The sequence below is a fragment of the Paroedura picta genome, chromosome 7 (assembly GCF_049243985.1).
Source record: "Paroedura picta isolate Pp20150507F chromosome 7, Ppicta_v3.0, whole genome shotgun sequence".
NCBI lineage: Eukaryota > Metazoa > Chordata > Lepidosauria > Squamata > Gekkonidae > Paroedura > Paroedura picta.
The window spans coordinates 99,559,362-99,582,708 of record NC_135375.1 but is presented as its reverse complement, the minus strand read 5'-3'; the positions used below and the strand labels follow the sequence as shown (position 1 = coordinate 99,582,708).

Below are 23,347 nucleotides of genomic sequence, written 5' to 3'. Positions count from 1 at the left end.
ACATTCCTGAACGATCAAGACAATGTTTATGGGTGAACCAATCTATAGTTTTACAGAAAGCGGGTCTCAGTGGAGAAAAGTGTTTGATAAGAAATCATTGTGAATGTAACACTTTCCCCTGCGTTGCTTCACCAAAATAGTCTCAGAAATCCTTTCCCACGACCCTTTAAGGTAGGCCAATGTCATTTTTCTGATATTACTTCCTGCAGGATGAGTGGAAGTCGGGAGGAAGTGCCTTTCCAGTGATTTAATGACAGAATTGAAATGAGAGCTGTGGGATTCCAGGCCCATCCTGTTACTCTGAGTTTACTCTGAGTTGAAAAATGCCTGGTTCATTTGGCTTATGAACCAAATGAGCCACTTGGCTCATGAACTCACTTGGCTCATGAACTCACTTGGCTCATGAACACACCGGCCAGCCTTAACTTCCTTCCCTTGTTTGTAATAATATTGGAATAATATATTGGCCTGCCTTACAGACTCATTGGTATGAATACCGAAGTAACTTATGTTAGCACAGCTAAAGGCATTTAGGGGCGTTTCAAATTGATAGCCTGACTTTAAAGACTTGCCACACCCTTCTGTGAAAGTGCAGGTTGCTGTAACCACACTTTGAATGGGATGCTATTTGTTAAAAGGGTAAAAATAACACCAACAGTTTGGCAAAGCTTATCCTTCTGGCAGCAACACAGGGATTCTGAGGCAAATGTTCTGGAGTAAACGGAGGCAGGAATTTTCTCCCTCTCCCAAAATACTAGAGGTCCAGTGAAGCTGATGGGCAGTAGATAGAGGACAGACAAAGGAAATACGTTTTTACACAGAAAGTTATAAAGATGTGGAATTCGCTGCCAGGGGATACAATGATGGCCACAGTAATAAACAGCTTTAAAAGGGGAGCAGAGCGATTGATGGAGGATAGGTCTACCTGTGGCTACTAGCCTTCACCTTCAGAGGCACTAAACCTCTGAATCCCAGAGTCAGGAAGCAACAGGAGGGGAAGGCTTTGGCCTCTATGTCCTGTTACTGGCCATCTAAAGCAGCCTTTCTTGACTTTTTTACCATTGAGAAACCACTGAAACATTCTTCAGGTTTCAAGATTGTACCGAATATGGTTGGGAAGCATAGCTGTGTACACACCCACCTGCGACACCTCCTCACCTCTAGACTCATCATTGGCCATTTGGGGGGCAGAACAACATGATCACGCATGGTCATATCATTCAGTCAATTTTTAATGCATTTTAAAATGGTAAGCGGCAGAAATGCTGTCTGAGTTCGATCCCAACAGCCGGCTCAAGGTTGACTCAGCCTTCCATCCTTCCGAGGTCGGTAAAATGAGTACCCAGCTTGCTGGGGGATAAACGGTAATGACTGGGGAAGGCCCTGGCAAACCACCCCGTATTGAGTCTGCCATGAAAAGGCTAGAGGGTGTCACCCCAAGGGTCAGACGTGACTCGGTGCTTGCGTAGGGGGTACCTTTACCTTTTACCTAAAAATATGTTAAAAATTAATTCCCACTCATTTGGGAAACCCTTCCAAGGCCTTCATAAAACCCTGTTTGAGAAAGTCTGGTCTAGAGGAACAGGTTGGCCACTGTGAGACAGAATGTTATTTATTTATTATTTGGACTTATTGCCCGCCACTCTCATGACTGGCTCGTGGTGGGTTAAAGTTTGCCCATATAAAAAAACCCCATTAAAACCATATTGGACATATCTCCATATGTTGGACTGAATCAGTCTTTCTCAGCCAGGGTTTCATTAAATTGTGGGGTTTCTTGACGGCCCTGGAAGGGTTTCATAAATGGATCAGAGTTAATTAATTGTAATATATTTTTTAATTTGTAAAACATTTTTGGGGTGATATGACCATACACGGTCATGTTGACCTGCCTATCCTCCCAAATGGCTAATGATGGGCCTGGAGGTGGTAGGAAGGGGAGGGGCCCTAGGTGGGCGTGTCTACAGCTGTGCTTCCCAACCATATTCTGCATGATCGTGCCACTTCTGGGGTGTCTTGAAGCCTGAGGAATGTTTCAGGGGTTTCTCAGGGGTAAAAAAGTTGAGAAAAGCTGGACTGGATGAACCATTAGTCTGATCCATCAGGGGCTCTTCTTATGTTCTGAGGATATCTGGGATAGAATTTACAATGTTGAGAGATTCCCTTACACTTGACACTGTTAAGGAACTGATAGTTTGTGAAGATGCACTGAGATCACATGACCTTAGTTGGGTCTATAACAAGGCGTACAGAAAGTAAGCAAGACTCGGTGGGACTTTCATGCAGCAGGTCTTCTGTTAAACAGAGCTCCGGCATGAAAAGTCAGAGTTACTGTTATGTGTGACCTCACTTCCTGATGTCTTGCGATTGGCTTTGACTTCAATGGGCAGCCATTTTGTCGTTGTGCCCACCACCCTGCATCAGAATTCCAGTGGTGACTATAGGCTCAAAAGAGGTTGGGTTCTGTTTATATTATTCATTATTTATTTATTTATTGGATTTTATAGCCCGCTGCTCTTTAAAATCAGCTTGCGGCAGGTCACACAAAACAATCCATACAATAAAACCCCATTAAAACTAATATATAACAAAACCTTGACAGTTGGCAAGAAAACTATGACCTTCCTTAAAACAGGAAGGCCCTTACGAGGGCAGCATCCGGGGGGGGGGGGGACCAGTATGTTCTTGTCTTTATCTGTGGACCTGGGAATAATATATGGAACATTTGATGTACTATAAGTAAAAATTACCCCCAAAGCTATAAATCAGCTTCGATTGTAGCCCTTGGTCTGGTAGCACTCAAGGGTTAACTCCAGAGCAGGCATGACCACGCTTTGGTTCTCCAAATATTAATGGAATACAATTACCATGAGCCCCTGCCAGCACTGGGAGAGGCTCATGGTATTTGTAGTCCACAGGCATCTAGACAGTCACAGTTTGGCCACCCCTGCTCCAGATGATCAGACAGAGAAGCATTACAAGCTCTCCCCGCCCCCAGCCTCAATGTCCTAAAACCGTCTTCGAGATAAATCTGCTTTTGCAACCTTGTCAGCTACAGAGAGTAGATTTTCAGGGGGAATTCCTCAGATGGGAGTGTTTCTGGTGGGATGATCAGAGAGTCAGCTTTTGAGAGATGGAAGTTCATTTTTCAGAACTTGGTTTTTTTAAGGCTCTTTCTAAACATTCCGGAGGTATTCTTGAAATTTCAGATAGTTCTTGACTTGTAGGGTGGTCAGACTTTGGAACTGAGAGACCTAGGTTAAAATACCTACTCAGCTTTCATGAGCTGGGTAAGCTGTCCTCGTTCAGCCTACCTTATTGGGTTCTTGTGAGAAGAAAAAGTTTCCTGCATGCCCCCCTGACTCCTTTGGAGGGAGGGTAAGGTAATAAGCAGATAGAATATGCTAGATTAGAGAAGCTCAGCCAGGGTCCCAGGGAAACCTGGGACTATGCAAGAGCTCCCCATGGATGACACAGCCATCCCCAGAAGTTCGGATGGCCACTGACATCACTGGACGTCACTGGAGCCCCCTTCCCCTGTTGCTCTACAGGCCTAGTCTCTTTCTCCGCAGTGCAGAAATTGGCTGGCTCCTGCAACTTACTTCCCTACCCACTTCTCTAAAGGGTAATGGCACCACTTTCAGGGCTCCTCAATGTGTGATAAATATAATCTCTAATCTAATGTCTACAATCAAAAGGTCGAAAAAGGCAGCGCTAGATGTTTCTGCAGTTATCTACAAAATCAGAAGAATCTGTGGCCACTTCTCCTGGGACGTGAACACTGTTTCCCTCATCTTTTGCGATACATGTGACCCTGTGTATGAATTGGGAAACAGAATGCTGATTTAGTTATCTGAGTCCCATCTCGTCCCCTGTGTGTCATTCCCCCCCCCCAGTTTACCTTTCTGTCAGTTGCTGAAAGGGCTGCTTATGTGTATACTTTTTAAACTTCCATACCTTTTTAAAATTGTAAAATCAGGGAAAAGACTTAGAGGGAGGTGCCCTGGTGACCTTACAGACATTGGCCAATCCATGCTGTGCACAAGCAGCTTCTACAAACACAAATCTGGATTCCCCTGAGAAAACCCTTGTATTTAAAAGTGCAGTGGGTTTCTGCACTGCTTAGCTAAGCGTGGAGAATTCCTACAAAGGTTCCTCAGGAGCAGTGGTTCTCAACCTGGGGGTCAGGACCCCTTTGGGTGTCGAACGACCCTTTCACAGGGGTCGCAGCAGGGCGAGCAGCTTGGCCGGGGGGGGGGGGAACCACAACTGTTGCCCCTGTTGGACACCTGCCCCCGGTCCGGCCCAGACACAAGGACAAGCTCTGCTCTCTGGCCCATCTGTGCTGCCTCCCCCAAATCATGGGTTTTCTTATCCCCCACCCTTCTCTCCAAGGGAGACCCAAAGTGGCCTGCATCTCTTTACTGATGTCTCCAAATCAATTTAGTCTGAGAGAGGGTGCCTGCCCATGAAAGCTCACACCTTGAATAAATCTTTGTTGGTCTTAAAGGTGTCCCTGGGCTCAATTTTTGTTCTTCCAAATCATTGGTTTCTGTTACTCAGTTCGTACCCCACTCTTCTCTCCAAGGAGGTCCCAAAGTAGCCGACATCGTTCCTCTTCCATTTCATCCACACCACAGCCTTGCAGGGTAGATCAAGATAGAGCGTTCGTCTGTCTGGTGCAGCTGAAAAGAGTGAGATCGGCATGGTGGGACAACTGAACTGAGAAACCCCGGGGGGGGAAACCCAATTTATATACAATCATGAACAATGTATCTTCACGCCATTGGTCAGCTTTGGTTTAATTTCTGTGAAAGAACACTTGCATAATTCTATGGTTGAGGGTCAACACAACATGAGGAACTATATTAAAGTTTCGTGGTATTAGGAAGGTTGAGAGCCACTGCTCAAGAGTAAGAATTTACATTTAACTGAGCTGTATACAGCCCAATAAGTGTGCTTCCTTGGCAGCCCTAAAAAATGTAATGTGAATCTCAGACCTGGGGAACTTTGAGTCCATAGCTGGTAGCTTCCTGCTCTTAAAGCTGTTTACAGAGATAAATTCCAGGCCTCAAGCTTTTGAGCTGCCAGTGATTGGTAGTAATTCAAAATATGTAATTATCTATCTGGATCTCTCTCTGCCTTATAGTTCATTTAGTGGCTTTTTTCCCCTCTGGCAGGCAGTTAATTACATTTTTTCCTGCCCCCTTTTCTCTTTCTTTGTTAGTACCAAGAGCAACACAATACATTTCCCTGGTTAATCGTCATGTGATTTTTATGATTAGCAGTATGGCTAGTTTTTAAAACAAGGGCAATTAACATTTCCCCATTATAATCCTTTTTGTCTTTTTCGTTTTGATCCAATTACCAGTATGAAAGGAGAATTTTGACCCCATTGGAGGCAGAAGCAGTTAGCAATCTAAAGCAATTAACTGCTCAGCCGTGAATCAACAGCCTAATTGGGGGGGTAAATGTGATGTGGGCGTAAGCGGACAATGTTTTGTCAAGATCTTTGTAAACCATCGTAATTGAGTTAACTGTGGCAATGGAATACCCATTTCTTGAGTTACAGTGTAGTTTATTCTGATATTTTATGGTATCTGGGATGTTAAATTGGAAACATCAGCTCAAGAAGAAAAGGCAGAAATTGCCATACCGTGGAAGGTGAGGAGAAATAAGGGAGAAATAAAAAAATTAATGGGCTGCTTGAACGATTGTCTCGCTGCAGGATTTGTATAATTGAGTGAACTGTTAATTTATTTTTACCTCCCAATATTGCATAGAATGTATTTATTATTTATACAGTTTATATCCCACTTTGCGATGCCCCTGAGCAGAGGTAAATCAGCTTTCCTGTTTTGCAATTTCTGGATCATGCATAGTAATTGGATCCGTAATTGCTAAAATATGTAAGTGCAATTAAATTGAGGTGGGGTAGACCATCTTTTGGGGGGTGCAAGCACTGGATGAAGCATGGGTTTTCAGTGGGCATATTTTGTAGAGCTATATGAGATGTAGGTACGCCTAGGAAGGAAGGAAGGAAGGAAGGAAGGAAGGAAGGAAGGAAGGAAGGAAGGAAGGAAGGAAGGAAGGAAGGAAGGAAGGAAGGAAGGAAGGAAGGAAAATGTGGAGGAGAGAAATAGCGTGATTTAATATCACACTATTGTTGGTAGGAGGCATCTCGCCATTTTGACTACTGTGCGGAAATCCCCCTAGGATCCCGTTCTGATTGCCTAAATAATACGATTTATTAACAGCCTTTGGATTTCCTTTTGGTTCATATTTAATTTCTTGTGAGGAATTGATGGTTCGTTGCGGCCTTTCCTAGGAAGTGCCTTGGAGGGAGTTCTGGTGAAGATGTCACCACTTCTGGTCCAAAAAAGTCCTATTCTCTGGTTTGGCCTGCCTCCCATGAGCTCTTGCTTTTGAGGTGGAGCCAGAGGACACAGATGCCAAACAAAGTGGTACGGAACTTTTAGGTATAGGCACTTATGGACAAACTAAGCAGTTGCAAAATTAGTGGCTTTCTGTGAGGTTGAGATTCAGCACCTGAATACTGAGCCATGTTGCTTAGTTTGAAGGCCAGGTGCCTAAGCTAAAGTGGATAGTCAGGGGGTAGGATGATATTTCCTTAAGCAGCAGAGAAGGAAATGATTATGGGAGCAATCCTTAGTAGGTCTACTTAGTCATACTAAAGAAAATATTCCGTGGATGGCACTGCAAGAGAATTCTAAAATTATCCACATTAAATACACTATCTCTTGTCACATTCGTTGTATTGTTTGCCTGCGGAATGGATTATTGAATTTCAATAAGTGCAGTATTGGATTTGAAATGCTTGGAGGTCAAGTCCGGGGAGAGACCATACTGCTATTGTGTCCACCCTCCAAAGCAGCTGTTTTCTTCAGGGGAATAGATTTCTGTGGTCTGGAGATTGGTTGTAAATCCAGGCCCCACCTGGAGGCTGGCAACCTCATGTTTTCGACATGGTGGTTGGAATGAAGGAATACACATGAAGCTGTCTTATACTGAATTTATTTAACGTATTTATGATTTTGGATTTATACCCTGCCCTTCCCCAGAGGTTCAGACCATGTCTGCTCACTGGTAGTGGCTTCTTCAGGGTCTCAGGCAGAGATCTTTAAGATCACCTCCTACCTGATCCTTTCAATTGGAGATGTTAAGGATTGAACCTGGGACCTTCTGCATGCCAAGCAGATGATCTACCACTGAGCTAAGTCTCTTCTACGGAGAGTCTCTGGATTGAATCCCTAGTGTGCCTTGAAGCTTAATGGGTGACCTTGAGCTAGAGTTGTATGTTTTCCAGACCTTTTGAAGCGACAATTTTATTCTTTAAAGCAAAATAATTATGGAAATTTAGGGGGCGGGCTAGAGATATGCAACACTTTCTTATCAAAACTAAATTTTACTGCTTTGAGAACATAAAAGGCATCCTGTACAACTTTGTCAGTATATAAAGTCATGTTATTTAGCATATTTATGACTTAAAATTGTGGAAAATAAATTCTGTGTAGAATTACTCCAATCTAAGACCACAGTATTCTAGGATTTTTTCTTCACTGGATTGCATTTTTGTTTGAACTAACCTACCAGAGAATGCCAGCTTCTGCACCTTCTGCCACCTCAATAAATATCTCTTCTTTTTTGCTACTTGAGAAGTACAGGGAGAGCACAGTCAAAATAGAAACCATACGATTTAAAGTAAACACAAATTGTTTCATTCTTTGGGCTTAGAAACAGGCTTCCTGCAGCCCTTGTATTGAATTCCGAATTATTCAGCACTGAAAACACAAATATCATTAGCCTGTTACCATTCTCACAGGATGTCATTAAATGTGGGTAATAGTCTTCTTATTTGAACAATAAGCATATCTCAGTAATTTAATTTGTTTAAAATATTTATAAGCTTGTCTTCCTTCAAGGCCACTGGGAGCTTTGAAAATATGTTGAATATGTCTTCAGCGCACACGGGAGGTATCATTATCTAACGCCGTATATTGTCTTATATAAAAATATTCATACTACACCATTCTTCGAAAGCATTTTGAGTAAGACCTTGTTGAGAAAAGCATGTCACTTCATTCTCAAAGAGAAAGCGTTTCATGGGGGTTCCGTCCCCTCCCTCAGCGTTCCTCAAAGAAAAACTGGGGGGGGGGGATGTTTTTCATGCCAACTCCTCCAGTCTGGGATTTTGTGTCGTTGCCTTGGGCTACTCATTTCTCTTTCCATCTAGTCTACCTCTTAGGGTTATTGTGAGGATAAAATTAGACAAGAGACAGGATGAATGCTGTGCCGAATTCCTTAGAGGAAGAAATGTGACAGACAAGATTGATGCGTAAAGATAAGGAACAGCTTTATCAGTGCTGTGGTTAGTACAAGGTCACGCAGCTGGCTGCACATGAGGGAGCGGAGAATCAAATCCGGCTCACTAGATTAGAAGTCCGCGCTCCTAATCACTACACCTAGCTGGCTCTCAGTTAAAACCTCAGTTCTAATTTGCAGCCAAAGAGTTGACAGTAGCCCCATTGGGGGGTAGTGGGGAGAGATTGGGAGAGCCAGATGAGGGAGATCCAGCCAGATTGTAGTCGTGAATTTCAATCCTAGGCTTGGTGGAAGCGCTCTGTCTTGCCAGGCCCTGAGGAACCCAGTTCCGTCAGGGCCCTGATCTCATCTGGGAGTTCCTTCCGTCAAGTGGGGGCCAGGACTGAGAAGGCCGTGGCCCTGCTCTGGGCCAAACATACTTCCTTGGGGCCGGGGACTCTCCATCCTCATGGTCACTTTGTTATATAAGTGGAATCATATACTGTATTCAATTTTGAGAGACAAGTACAGGCCCTAAGATGTCATATTGAATTCAGCTTCCATATTAAACTCGGATGTCCAATTAAAGAAACATCTATTCCGGCTGATTTGAAGAGAAAGTTTCCAAAATGTTAATTTTAAAAAAGCATTTTATGTGCCTTCTGATTGATAATAATCAGTGCTGACTGTAACTGGGATATTGTTGGACGGCATGCAGATTGTTCATAAATTTGGTTTCAGGAGGATAGGCGTGTTAGTCTGCAGTAGAAGAGCTAGATTCAAGTAGCCTCTCAGAGACCAACAAGATTTTAGAGAGGAAACTTTCGAGAGTAAAAGGGAGCTTTGAGTCTTGAAAGCTTATATTCCTGAAACTCTTGCTGGTCCCTAAGGTACGACTGGATTTGAATCTACATCATTAATTGTATCTTTTATTGCTTTGGCATGACCCATAGATAAACTGACATCCTTGTGTGGCAATTGTTCATTGTTCATGTTTATCAAGTCCTTGATTCACAGAAGAACTATTTCTTCACACCCTCACCCACCCTTTCTTACTTTCTCTCTGTTTGCAAGGGCATTATGACCAGGCCATGAAAAGAAAAAATTTTGGGTGCTGGGAGGAAACCTGGAGTAGCTTATCTCCAAGTTGTCAATAAACCTTGCAATTCCCGGCTGCTTATTGTTGAAGGTCGTGGTGGAATGTATAATCTGAATGTTTTGGGTACAATCCAGCCACAGTGAAGTTCTGTTGGTTTTGGGGAGAGACATAAGGCCTTGTTGCAGCCTCTCCCACTAAAATCAGCATGACCTGTGAGGTGGAGTGTGCCTGAACGAAAGATCCTCAGTTTAGCGTGCGGAATATCCCAGGTTCAATCCTCGGCAGCTGCAATTTAAAGGACCAAGTAGTAGATAACGTGAAAGACCTCCGTCTGAGATCTTGGTGCCCGTCTTAGTAGACAAAACTGCCCTTGATGGACCAATGGTCTAATCCAGAATAAAGCAACTTCATGTGTGTTCAGGTGGCAGACTGTTCCATTTGTGGACAGTGTGAAAAAATATACATTATCCAGAATACGTATATTTTTCAGTTTAATGCTTGCCACTGTTTCTGAATGTTTTGGGGGGCAGGATGTGTTTCCATCTTCTTCTGATAATATGCAAATGTCACCTTTGAGGCAAGATTGGATTGCCCACCCATATATGTATGTATATATGTATGTATGTGTATATATATAAAATTAAAGTACCATCAAGGTGCATATTATCTTTCAGAGTAACATAAACCCCAAACAACAACTGTATTACAAACTGAATTTCAACACTAGGGAGAGATGTAATATAGAAAGATGAAAGATGGGGTAGGCAGAAGTAGCAAGGAAGTGAATATCAGGAAATTTGATAATAAAGATTTAAGCCTAGTTTTTGTGCTGAGTTTTGTGCAAAGTTTTCCTTCTTCCTATCCTGTATTCCGACTCAGTTACGCTGAGCTGTTCCCTGCATTTGACACCCAGAGATGGGGAAATGTTTGGCATAACAATCTTGGGGTGCAAAGGGAAGCTCTACTTCATATTCTGAGGAGCTGAAAACTCCTCACAGGCCTACTGTATTTTGTGGCAGTCTCATGTCCAATTCAACCCTTTGAAAATAAGCCAAAGGAGAGCTTGCATTGTTTTAGGTACTATTGCTGAGATTTTCTGTAGTTTGGGCAAATACTATTACATGAAAAGATGACTAATTTGTCTGCACAGTGAGCATTTTGCTTCCTCTCTGCTATGTTGAGCAGGTTATTTGCTTTTCCGTTACTTCCTTTAATTAGGCCCTGTTTGGGTGGTGGTGGGGGGTTGCACACGGTTACCGAACAGCAAATTATCTCCTTGCTTGATGCCTTTGGGAGGAGCCTCGTAGACAGCTTTGGAGGAAAGCAACTCAGACAAAATTTGACTGGCTTGTGTTTGTGGCTTCCACAATGTGGCTGGGGAGTGTTTCAGCCCGGAAAGAATTCTGACTTCCTCTGGGGCAAGGCTATTTCCATTTCCATTCTAGACAAAAAGTGGAAGTCCCGCCCACCATTTTACCACATCCAACTGGAGCTTTGCCATTGCTCATTAGAAGGAGAGATTCAGGTGGGAAGCCAAATGGGTCTGAGTAGTAGAACAAAAATGTGAGTCCAAAGGCACCTTTAAGACCCAACAAAGATTTATTCAAGGCATGAGCTTTCGTGTGCAGGCACACTGCCTGCATATTTGTTGGGACGCTGTTTACTAATTTACTACTAATTTACTCTCTCCCTATATCTGTCCTCTTATGATTTTTGTTCCATTGTCTCAGGAAGCGTGCCTGCACACGAAAGCTCATGCCATGAATAAATCTTTGTTGGTCTTAAAGGTGCCTTTGGACTCAACATTTTGTTCCATAGGAGGAGGATGTTGTTGGCTCCGCTCTCTTCTCCGCTTGGAAGAATTGCCTGATGGAAAGAATGCCACCTTCCTACCGTAGGATGGATTCCTTGGCAAAGGGGTATTGTGAGGCACCAGTGGGGTGAGGTAAAGGTGTTGTTAGTGCTGGGATTTTGTGTTGTTATTGCAAGCAGACAGTTCAGGGTTGAGATATTCTTGAAGATTGGTGGCCAGAAAGCCCTGGAAGACACTCAGTAGGAGCTAATGCTATGGACTCCAGCCTCTGAAGCAGTCATTTCCCAAGGAAATTGATCCCTGCAATCTGGGAGATCTCCAGGTGTGAATCCTAAACCAATTGGTGTCATTTCCCCCATACATAGATGTACACAAATTCTTGAGATCTTAAGCGATCTTGCTGCCATCCTTTGGGTCAGTACTAAAGTGACTGGGGAGGGGGTGTCCCTGGCTACTGGTTGGAGGGGTAGGGTTCCCTGTTCCAGACTGGAAGATGCTTGGAGTTTTGGGGGTGGAGCTGGGAAGGACAGGGACTGCAGTGGAGTGCAGTGTCATAGAATCCACCCTCAAAAGCTTCCATTTTCTCCGAGGGAACGGAGCTTTGTTGTCTAGAGATGAGCTGTAATTCCAGGGGAATCCCCAGGCCCCACCTGGAGATTGGCAGCCCTAGTCAGTACCTGGAGTAGCCAGGTACAGGAAGGAACGATGAAGCAATGGGAAGGCTGAGATAATCTCTAACATCTGTAGACTGTAATCTGCAGCATCAAGAGACACATTACTGTGGAGAAGAATCTCTGTATCCCTGGGGCATCGCTACACATTATGTAGGAAATGTGTACATTTTTATATTGAGGTGTGGCCAGGAGATCCAGGCTGCATCAGGTAGGCCTGTTTAGACTGGTGTTTGAGGAACATGTGGAGAAGGTGGAAAGCATGCTCAAGTTACAGCTGATTTATGGTGACCCTATAGGGGTGGGAAAGCGGTGGCTCTCCAGACGGGCTACAATTGCCATGAGCCCCTGCCAGCATGCTGGCAGGGGCTCATGGTAAATGTAGTCCGTTTGGAGAGCCACCATTTGCCAACCCCTGCCATAGGGCTTTCAAGGCAAGAGACATGCAGAGGTGGTTTGCTACTGCTTTTCTCATGTACACACAAATTCAAGAACTAACATGTTGATAGATTGCTGCAATGGGGAAAAGTTTTCTCTCTGCTGCCCTTATGGAGAGCTGGAGTGTGAGCGTGGTTAACACAGGGTAGTGTGGGGGGGAAGTGTTAATTTAGAGAGGAGGGGCTTCAGAAGGCCTAAGGACAAGAGCATAAAGAACATCCACATATTTTTTGAGCTTATGTTTAATAGTCAACTTGATATACTGCTGGCTTTCTCAGCCAGGGTTTCATGATGGGCCTGGAAAGGTTTCCTGAATGGGTGGGAGTTAATTAACAAATTAAAAAAATATTTTAAAATATTAAATATTTATTGGGTGATATGACCATATATAGTCATGTTGAACGCCTCCCTCCAAATACCCAATGATGGGCCTAGGGGGGGGTGGGAAGGGGAGGGGCCCTGGTTGGACATACGCACAGCAATGCTTCCCAACTATATTCTGCATGATCACACCACTTCTGGGGTTTCTTGAAGCCTGAAGAATATTTCCGGGGTTTTTCAATGGTAAAAAAGTTGAGAAAGGCTGTCCAATATCGTCATGTCAATCCATCCCCCCCCCTCCCAAAATGGTCAGGTATAGACCTGGGTGGGTGGGAAGGGGAGGGGCCCCAGGTGGGCTTGTCCACAGCTCTGCTTCCCAACCATATTCTGCACAAGCATGCCAATTCTGGAGTTTCTCAAAGCCTGAAGAATGCTTCAATGGTAAAACTGGTATGGTGGTTAAAAGTGGTAAACTCCGCTATACAGAACTGGGTTGGATTCCCCATGATGTCCATGGAATGGCCTTGGGCCAGTCACAGTTCTTCCAGGCCCACCTCCCACACAAGGTGCTTGTTGTGGGGAGAGGAAGGGAATGGGATGGCAGATAACTTTGAGACTCCTTAAGGTAGAGAACAGCAAGGTGTAAAAAAACCCTTTTCTTCATCTTCTGTCTCTGCAGATAACTCGGTGACAGGACAAGCCAAAAGGTTAAGGCAGGCGGCAAAGAGGAGGAGGCGCAAAATGAGTGGCATCGCTCCAGACGCACGATCCAGCGCCCCGTCGAAGTGAAGCAAGAGGTCTTGAAGATGTCTGTGTGCAGCGACTTTGTGGAACACATCTGGAAGCCGGGATCCTGCCAAAACTGCTTCTGCCCTAGACACTTCCACCAGCTGCAGACACTGCCCCTCGACCCGGGAAACGGCAGCCGACTTGTGCCGGATCTGCGTGGCATCCGAGCCAGGCCCGAGCCTCTGGAAGATGACGGCGTGACTCCCCCGCCTTACTCCAAGCCGACGATCGCTGTGAAGCCGACAATGATAAACTCAGATATTTCTGAGGTGTGGGCGGACGGGAACCTGAGCGCAGATCTCCCGCAGGTAATGATTAATGAGGGGTGTGGTGCATTTCTACAAGATCGCTTCCGTTGTTAACATTTTCCTTGAAGGAACCTTCGGGTATTCCGTGTGGCAAGACGCCTTGTAAATGTGAGCTGGCCGCTACCTTTGCAAATACAGAAAGCGAGGTTCTGTTCTCTCTGGCCTATCACTCACCTGCTTGTCGGTAGCCACGGAAACATTTACATGGTTTCGGGAGGCCGGGAAGGCCCTGTTGGTTTCAGGAGAAACTGGAAGGCTCTGAATGCTGCTTGTCAAGGAATGCTCTTGCCTAATTCTTCTTTCCGTCAAGCTCCTTGGAACGATCTTGAGCAGTAAATAAGGAACCTTTATTTCTTTAAGGAGAATATGGTGGAGGGATACTTGGCCACTGGCAGTGTAATCTTTGGGTCTCTGTCCACCAGTCAGTAGAAGACTCTATTGACTTTTATGGCAGTCCAACATAATTTAGTTAAAATAGGGGCAATCTATAAGCCACAATAAGAGTTATGGCGAGGGCATTCCCGTCTCATGAGATTGGGAATCAAGCTTTTTTCATATTGCATTAGCAAAATCTATCTGCCAGGCTTGTGGTTGTGTCCAGGAATAACACTAGGAAGATGTTGGCCTTCCTGCTTGAGAACCCACCTAACTGACCACAGGCCAACACTGTGCAACTTGTCAGGAGGTCTGAATTATAAAATAGGTGGCCTTGGTATAATTTTAAATTGCTAATCTTGCGATATATGTATTGCACCTGCATTGTTGTTACCCAGCTGTCAATCAAGAAGGGTGGGATACAAAAATATGTTTTATTATTGTAATTATTCAAGTAAGTCAGGTTAGAAGAAGAAGGAGACCTGGGTTTTATACCTCGCTTTTCATTACTCAAAGGAGACTCAGAGGGGCTCACAATTAGGGTTGGATGCTTCAGCCTCCAAAACTGCCATTTGCCCCCGAAGCAGCCAGCACCGTGGCGTAGAGGGGGCAGCGCGGGTGCTGGTGCGCTGGTTGGTGCACGCACGTAGGCGCAGCGCAGACTGGTGCGCCGGTGCCCGTACCACCCCTCCCCCTCCACACCACCGTGCAAATCGCTGCTCTGGCGGCCAAAGTACCCAACCCTACTCACAACTGCCTTCCCTCCTTCTCCCCACAACAGACACCCTGGGAAGGAAGTAGGACTGAGAGAGCTCTGGAAGAACTGCTCTGTGAGAACAGCTCTAGCAGGACTGGGACTAGCCCGGGGTCACCTAGCTGACTGCATGTGGAGGAGCGGGGAATCAAACCTGGCTCTCCATATCAGAGGCCACCACTCTTAACCACAACACCAGGGATTCCCAGCTAAGGGGTCCATGGTTCCCTGGGGGTGCATGGGAGCTCCGGAGGGAGTCCCTGGCCTTCCCCCTACTACCTTAATGGACTTGGCCACATGCTAGGGAACTGGCAGCCTCCACCCAGAGGGCTCAGTGGGTAGGCCATGGGTGTCACAATCAAAGGGGAGGAGTTGGTTGGGTCATGGTATTGAAGGCAGGGGAGGGAGAAAATGCAGGCGAAGGAAGGCACCCGCTTTGAGACGCCTTCAGGTAGTAAAAAGCGGGGTGCAAAAAACCCAGCTCTTCTTCAATTTTCTTAAACTCTGGGGGAAAGCAGCTCTCCCCTCCTACACAGCCCCCCTTACATGACTAGAGAATAGACGGATCAGCTCTGTAGAGAACTCAACACCCCAGTGTGGACCAGCTCACCTCTGTTCCTAACCCCTTAGCTGCTTGGTGCTTGACGCCCAGTTTTATAGAGGTTAAATTAAGTGCAACAGAACACTAAAAGAAAAGGGAATCATGTTTGCAACACCGCACGAGTCACCAGTACAAAGGAGCTTCCTGGCACACTAACTGGGAGAGGGCGAGGTTCTTCACTCCAGCCAGGATGCCCTTTATTTTATTTATTTATTATATTTATATACCGCCCTCCCCGAAGGCTCAGGGTGGTTTACAGAGAACAAGAAAAGATACAGATAACATTTGGTAACAGGTGATAGCACTAATAACATTATAACAACAATAACTTAACATGATCAAAACAATAACATTAGAAAATGGAATTGCAAGAGCCTCAGCTCAACTCTTACTGGGACCCAGTGGGTTAGGCAGATTGGTGTCAGTCATAGTAGGGGGGGGGGAGCTTGGGGGCCAATTGGTTGAGTCGACCTCAACCAAATGCCTGGCGGAGCTCCTTTTGCACGCCCTGTGGAAGTTCTTGGCAAGTGTCCACTTTGGGTGGGTCAACTCCATTACAGAGAGAACGAGACCAAGGTCACAGTTACAGTGTAAGGCTAGGTTTTGGGAGATCCAGGTTCTAATCCCCGCTGCCACACAAGTTTGCTATAACCTCAGCTCGGTGATGCTCTTAGCCTAACCTACCTCAAAGGATTGTTGTGAGTTTAAAATTGAGGAAAGAGGGGAGACCAAGATATGCTGCCCTTGGAGGAAGGACATGATAAAGATGTATTAAATAGTTCTGGTAACAAAGGAAGCCTTTATCCGCAGTATCTTAATACCGTATTTCTGCAGTAACTAAGGTTTTTTTTAACACAAACCTATAATAAACCAGGATTCATCTAAATTATATTTCCAGAAGATATTAGGAAAATAAATGAATGTTTCTTGGGTTCAAATGTGCCTTTTGAGATCAAAGCCTGGGGAATCCGTCCAGGGCACTGCAATTCCGTTCTCAGTGGAAGTGAAATTCAATAGTATTTATGTTTCTTTTCAGAATTTTCATACCCATAGTGCTTCCCTGACCTGGGTAGGTCAGACAATCTCAGCAGAACTTTTGGAAGCTAGGCAGGGTCAGCCTTGGATAGTGTTTGGATGGAAGACCTCCAGGGAGCACTAGGGTTGTGATTCCGAGGCAAGCAACCACCTTTCAGTGTGTCTCGCCTGGCCCCTACATGCCATACTATTAATAATGTCCACAGAGCTTGTACCAACTATTCTTATTGGTCCACTGAACTCACTGTAGCCTGCTTTCTCAGGTCCCAAATGGAGAAAAATCTTTTCCGTCTCTGACTGAACTCAGGGAGCAAATTCTCTGTGCCTGTTAAGGAAAGATGGAGGTCTGCTGGCATTTCTCTCACCAGCATATCTAGTTGGGACTTCCATGGAGGCAAATGAGAAAATATTACACTAGCCAGCTTGGTGTAGTGGTTAAGTACGGTGGAATCTAATCTGGCAAGCTGGGTTTGATTCTCTGCTCCTCCCCCACATGCAGCCAGCTGGGTGATCTTAGGCTCATCACAGCCCTGATAGTGCTGTTTTCACAAAGGAGTAACATCAGGGCTATCTCAGCCCCACCTACCTCACTAGGTGTCTGTTGTGTGGAGAGGAAGGGAAGGTGATCATAAGCCGCTTTGAGACTCTTTCTGGTAGAGAAAAACGGGGTATAAAAACCAACTCTTCTTTTTAATGACCCAGTTTTTTCAGTAGACAAATGTATGCTTTTTCCATACAAAATAGATAATGGATTGGATCCAGTAGTAAATTTCTACTGCTGGAGAGTATGGGGAGGAGGGGCCAGTGGCTCAGTGATAGAGTCTATTTGGCTTGCAGAAGGTCCCAGGTTCAATCCCCGGCATCTCCAATTAAAAGGATCTGGTAGCGGGTGATGTGAAAGACCTCTGCTGCTGCTGATCTGAGTAGACAAGTATTGACTTTGAGGGACCAACGGCCTGATTCAGTATAAGACTGCTCCATGTGTTCATGTGACTTTTGTCAATTCTTCCCTCTCATTGAAAATTTCCAGCCTCCCTCTCATTGCTGTCGCTGGCTGGAGGAGTTCTCTGTCCTCCCCAGGGGCAGCATTTTAGGCTGCAGCAAGGGGGAGAGGCAAGGAAGCTTCATTCCACTGACAGAATTCCCATCTGTCATTGGAGATTTTCCACAGGCTCCAAGCCTTTGTATCTTATTTCTTGACGACACAAAAGCACACAATGGCCTGCCTTGCTGGTGTAGGGCAGTGTTAATACTAAGCGGAAATAAACCTATAAAGGAGAGTGAACCACTGAGGTTTCTGATGGTATTTTCTAAGAACCAGTGTTTCCAAGTCACGTTTAATAGGATTTTTCTCGTTGCATGTCTCTTTCCTCCGGCAACCCTTAGGAACTGGTTGGATTGAAAATTGAGCTAGTTCTTCAGTAAGAAGAATCAGAATGCCTCAGTTTTCTGCATTCTGATCTCTGAAGGCAAGCTCAGTGTGGTGTCGTGGTGAAGAGCGCTGGAATAGTAGTCTCTGGGAGGCCTGGGTTCGAATCCCAGCTCGAGCAGTGGAAACGTGCTGGGTGACATTGGGTCAGTCACGCTTTCTCAGCCTGCCCTGCCTTACAAGGTTGCTGAGAGGATGAAATGGAGGAGAGGAAAACGAGGCGAGTCACTTTGGGTCCCCATTGAGGGGAAAGGCAGTGTATAAATGCATTAAATAAATAAATAAGCTGTAAACAAATTTAACTTGTTTTTCCAAACCTTTTTTAAAATTAATACCCCGGTATTATTTATTTATCATTTGATTTATAGCCCACCCTTCACTTATGTCCCGGGATGGCTAACCACATTTTAGTTACAATACAATAAAAGCACTATATATATAATATTAATAATTGAACTAGAAGTTCTGGATCATTTCATTTCCCCCCTCCTTCCAAGAGCCAGGACAAATATTTGTTGCTCTTTTGAACATCAGAAGGGACGCCATACGGTTATAATTTCCGCACATCCTTTATGCGTTTAGACGTTTTGCGGTAATGTCAAAGTACATATTTGTATAAAAGATTGCACTGCATTAGTCACCGAGGTAATGATTTCTCTGACACATAGCGATAGTCTTATATTTCTCATGGCTGATGGTAGCGCCTGTCGCGGGTACAGATTGCTCTTCATATGTCACTTTGTCCGATGTTTACTCTTTTAGTCGTCGATTTCATCACAGTGAGCTGTATATTTAACCAAGTACCAATCTGTCCATAAAATGTCTATGATACTTTGGGTGATTCATTCAAGCCGCTTATAAAATATCAGGCTGAGAATTTATAGGACGGCCAACTCTGGGCTGGGAAATTCCTAGAGGCTGAGGGGTGGAGTCTCAGGAGGGTCAGGTTTAGGGAGAGGATGGGCCTTAGCCAAGTAGGATACCACAGAGCGGGGTGGCCAAACTGTTCATGGACTAGAACAGTGGTTCTCAACCTGGGGGCCGGGAGCCCTTTGGGGGTTCAACGACCCTTTCACAGGAGTCGCCAAAGGGCTAGCAGCTTGGTGGGGGGGCACCATCTACACAGCAGCCTTGCGGGGTAGATCGAGATAGAGAGTTCATCTGTCTGGAGCAGCGGAAAAGAGCGAGATTGGCATGGTGGGACAAGAGGCAGAACTGAACTGAGAAACCCCGGGAAAAACCCAATTTATATACAGTCATGGACCATGGATCTTCATGCCATTGGTCAGTTTCGGTTTAATTTCTGTGAAAGAAGGCATAATTTATGGTTGGGGGTCACCACAAGATGAGGAACTGTATTAAAGGGTCGCAGCATTAGGAAGGTTGAGAATTACTGGACTGGAAGAAGAAGAAGAGTTGGTTCTTATATGCCGCTTTTCTCCACCCGAAAGAATCCTAAAGCGGCTTACATTCACCTTACCTTTCCTCTCCCCACAACAGAAACCCTGTGAGGTTAGGTGAAGTTGAGAGAGCCCTGATATTACTGCTCAGTCAGAACAGCTTTCTCAGTGCTGTGACTAGCCCAAGGTCACCCAGCTGGTTGCATGTGGAGAAGCGCAGAATCAATCCTGGCTCACCAGATTAGAAGTCTGCATTCCTAACCACTACACCAGGCTGGCTCTACAATTGCCATGAGTCCCTGCTGTCAGGGGATCATGTTAACTGTAGTCCATGGGCACCTGGAGAGCCACAGTTTTGACCATCTACCCTCCACAGCTGCCATTTTCTTCGGAGATTGGTTGTAACTCCAGGGAGTCTCCAGGCCCTACCAGGAGATTGACAGCCCTTACCATCTGGGATTTTCTGTCTTGGTCACTGGATGTCTTCAGTGCATGGATAAATTAGCATCCTCTTTTGGGGCTATGAGACAGATAGAAATTCAGCAAGTGATTCTATCCCTGCCTGCATGATTTCTGTAGCTATCCAAGAAGATGACGACAACAGGCTGGAAATGCGAGAAATCCCTTTTCAAGGCCAAGTTATAAAATGTAAGCAATGCCAGAGCATGCTGTTGGTCTGAGGACACGGTGATGCTGTTTTTAACCAAGAATGGTCAGCGTCCGGCTGGGAGACTTGTCTGAGAGCTTCGCATAATCCTGTCTTGGCTAAGGCAACAAATGAAGAATGGAATGTAAGAATGAATCTCTTGCCAATTCTGCCTTAAACCTAGATAACAGGAGCAGCGGTAGGGTAAGACTTAGCTCTAGAGAGAAGACCAGGCCTGTCAAGAGGGCATACATTTAGTAATATTGGATTATTATTGAACATCAGAAGTGAATGTTCCCCTCAACACCCCAAGGACAGGTCCCTACTCAGTGAGCTTCCAGTTTGCTAGCATATTGGATTATTACTGGGCATGGGAGGGACATTGTTAACAGAAGCCCCTCCCACCCAAAAGTTAGGTCTCTGCTCTAGCGAGCTTACAAGCACCTGACATTGAAGTTGCAGTTTGGGGTGTTCAACATGTGATTTGGCCCTGAAAAGCAACTGAACAGCGATGCTTTGTTGGAGCTGCTGTGCTAGAGGAGTGACTTGTACCATTTCCCCTGTTGACCTAAGAGTGACAGTCCTCAAACAATGAAACCTCAAGGGTAAATTACAATTGGAGATGGGTGAACTTGAGTTCATTCACAAGTTCAGAACAATAGACTCCCTCCAGGGCTGAATAAGGACATGGGATTCTTGTCTCACTTCAGATACTAAAGTTCTGCCCCCTCACATCCGAATGGGGTGACCCATCCAAGACTGGCCCAAGGTTTTTTGAAGCTGTAGGTGAACCTTAGTATCCATTCAGTTCAACTTTACGTTTTCTACAGTGGCTAACTGGATGTTTTTAAAAAAACCAGTATATACCACGTAAAGGGTGGGGCTGAGCCCACTATGAATTCTAAGCAAATAGCATTTCAATATATGCAACCTTTGACCAGCCTCTCCTTCTCCATCACCCCCTCTAATTTCCCCCTGTGATTCTAAGCGAGTCCCTCTTGTAACCATCAGTTCACGATTTACTTCATCAGTGTGTCTAGGCCATGAAGAAAGAACTATTAATGTATGTCATGGACGATGCTGTTTCCCGGGTCAGCTGTTGGTTTCCAAGATCCAAAAGAGAGCAATGGAAAAGGTGGGCCAGCCATTATGAAGGGCTGGACCGTGGCTCACTTGAAAAGATTTTGTAGCCAGGGCTCCAATTTCTGTCTGTCACCTTGCTAGTTTATATTATAAAACTGGGATTCCCAGCCAGGTATCTTCTGGGGGTTCATGTTTTTTCCCCTACTACCTTAATTGTCTTGCCTGCAAGCTAGGGAACTGGCTGCTTCTACCCAGAGGGCTTGGTGGTTAGGCCGTGGGTGTAAAAATCAAAGGGGAGGAGTTGGTTGAGTCATGGTATGAAGGGGGGGGGGTGTCAGGGCTGTCTTCTCAGCTCTTGCCATTCTTTCAAGCCAACACGAGGCTAGAGCCCCCGTAGTAGTAGTAAAGGCAGGGGGAGGGAGAAAAAGGAGGGTGAAGGGTGCAGAGGTGATGTCACTTCTGGTGACATGTCACTCCTGGTGACATGTCACTTCTGGTGGGGGTGGCAGAGAGGCATGGCCACCTGACATCACATCTGTGGGTCCTTGAAGCTTTCTCTGGGTCAGACAGTCAAAAGGTTGAAAAAGGCTATTATAGAAAGTACCAACAGAAGTGTGAACTTATGCCTGGTGTGATGGTGATGATGAAGTTAGCCATTCAGTTGTGCCTGACTCTTGGCAGTCCTACGGCTCCACTGTCTCAACATCTTTCGAACTTCAACCACTTTTAGTTGAATAATGCTTTGGCCAGTGTCCATTGTGATCGTATCCAACCACCGTGTTCTTTTTCGGCCTGGTTGCCTTTTACCACTGACCAATCCTAGCATAACTGCTTTCTCCATTGAGTTGGATCACATGAGCCAGAGTTTCATGACTTTGCCTTCCAGGGATATATCAGGCTTTATGTGCTGTAGTTTTTCCTTGTTTGGGACTTTGGCTGTCCACAGGATCTGCAGAAGCCTTCTCCAGCAGCAGAGTTCAAACAAATCAACTTCCCCCCTGTCCGATTTCTTCATTGTCCGACTTTCCCAGCCATAAGTGGCTATTGGAAATATGATAGATCAAACTAATCTTCATTTGGTAATCAGGCTTATGTCCTTGCTTTCCCATGCTCGGTTCAAACTTATCATTGCTGAGCAATCCAGAGCAATTCGACGTTTCGTTTCCGTACTGCAGTCACCACTCTGATCCATTTGTGATTGAAGAAAAAGGAATTCTTGAATGCATCCGATCTCTTCTCCATCAATTGCTAGTGCGTCATGTCTGTTTTTTTGCAGTGGTCATTATTTTTGTCTTTTTAATGGTTAAAAGGTCAAACCTCTTGCTTTCTTAGCTGATTTTTGTAGTCAGCTGTCCTAGGCCTTCCTTAGTTTCTGATAGAAGTATGGTGTCATCAGCATACCGAAGATAATTTATATTCCTTCCTCCCATCTTAATTCCAGTGTTTAATTCTTTGAGTTCAATCTCTGTCATAATCTTTATTTTAAACCTGTCAATGTCACCAATGGTGTATGTACAATGCCTTCTTGGTTTGCTCAGAGTGACTGTATCAGTTTGATCAAATACATTGGCACCCCCGAATCTTGCAGGGCTTTCCACAATTTGCTATGATCCACACACTCAAAAGCTTTCTTATAATCGATATAGCAGATGTAGACATCCTTCTGATATTCCTGTGACTTTTCCAAAATCCAGTGCAGGTTTTCTACGTGGCCACGAGTGCCACGTCCCTTTCGAAATCAGTTTGATCAAATACATTGGCACCCCCGAATCTTGCAGGGCTTTCCACAATTTGCTATGATCCACACACTCAAAAGCTTTCTTATAATCGATATAGCAGATGTAGACATCCTTCTGATATTCCTGTGACTTTTCCAAAATCCAGTGCAGGTTTTCTACGTGGCCACGAGTGCCACGTCCCTTTCGAAAGCCGGCGGACTAGCCCCTAAATAACTTAACTTCCCCAGCTCCATTGTTCTCAGTGAAGCCTGCAGCAGATAAATGTGCTTATAATTGCAGTTTCACCAGAGAAGTTGAATAGAGGACTTCAGTCAGTATTGTCTGAATGAATGGCAGGTGTAATGTAAATATTGCCTCTGGTTTGAGCACTTGCTCAGCAGGGGGGGAATTGTGGCTCAGTGATAGATTATCTGCTTTGCACACACAAGTTCCCAGGACTGGTAACCAGAATCTGCAATAAAGGCATTGGATTGCTGGTAGTTCCGAAAGATCTTTAGCTGAGACTGTGGAGGGTCTCTGCCTGT

At 45.1% G+C, this 23,347-nt stretch overlaps 2 protein-coding genes across 3 annotated transcripts in view; both read left to right on the top strand.

The window, feature by feature from the left end:
- DCTN6 (dynactin subunit 6) overlaps positions 1–23,347 on the top strand; it is a 240,542-nt gene that overhangs the window by 147,390 nt on the left and 69,805 nt on the right. The window lies entirely within an intron of this gene.
- The window catches only part of PRAG1 (PEAK1 related, kinase-activating pseudokinase 1), a 77,666-nt gene that overhangs the window by 5,814 nt on the left and 48,505 nt on the right, over positions 1–23,347 (top strand). The window contains exons 1-2 of one of the 2 annotated variants that reach the window (XM_077345657.1): positions 5,644–5,664; positions 13,344–13,761. In XM_077345657.1, the coding sequence (XP_077201772.1) occupies positions 13,471–13,761 (291 nt within the window). In that variant the 5' untranslated portion in view covers positions 5,644–5,664; positions 13,344–13,470. Of the gene's footprint in view, positions 1–5,643; positions 5,665–13,343; positions 13,762–23,347 lie in introns of those variants that run through there. The other variant, XM_077345656.1, reaches the window with a different exon arrangement.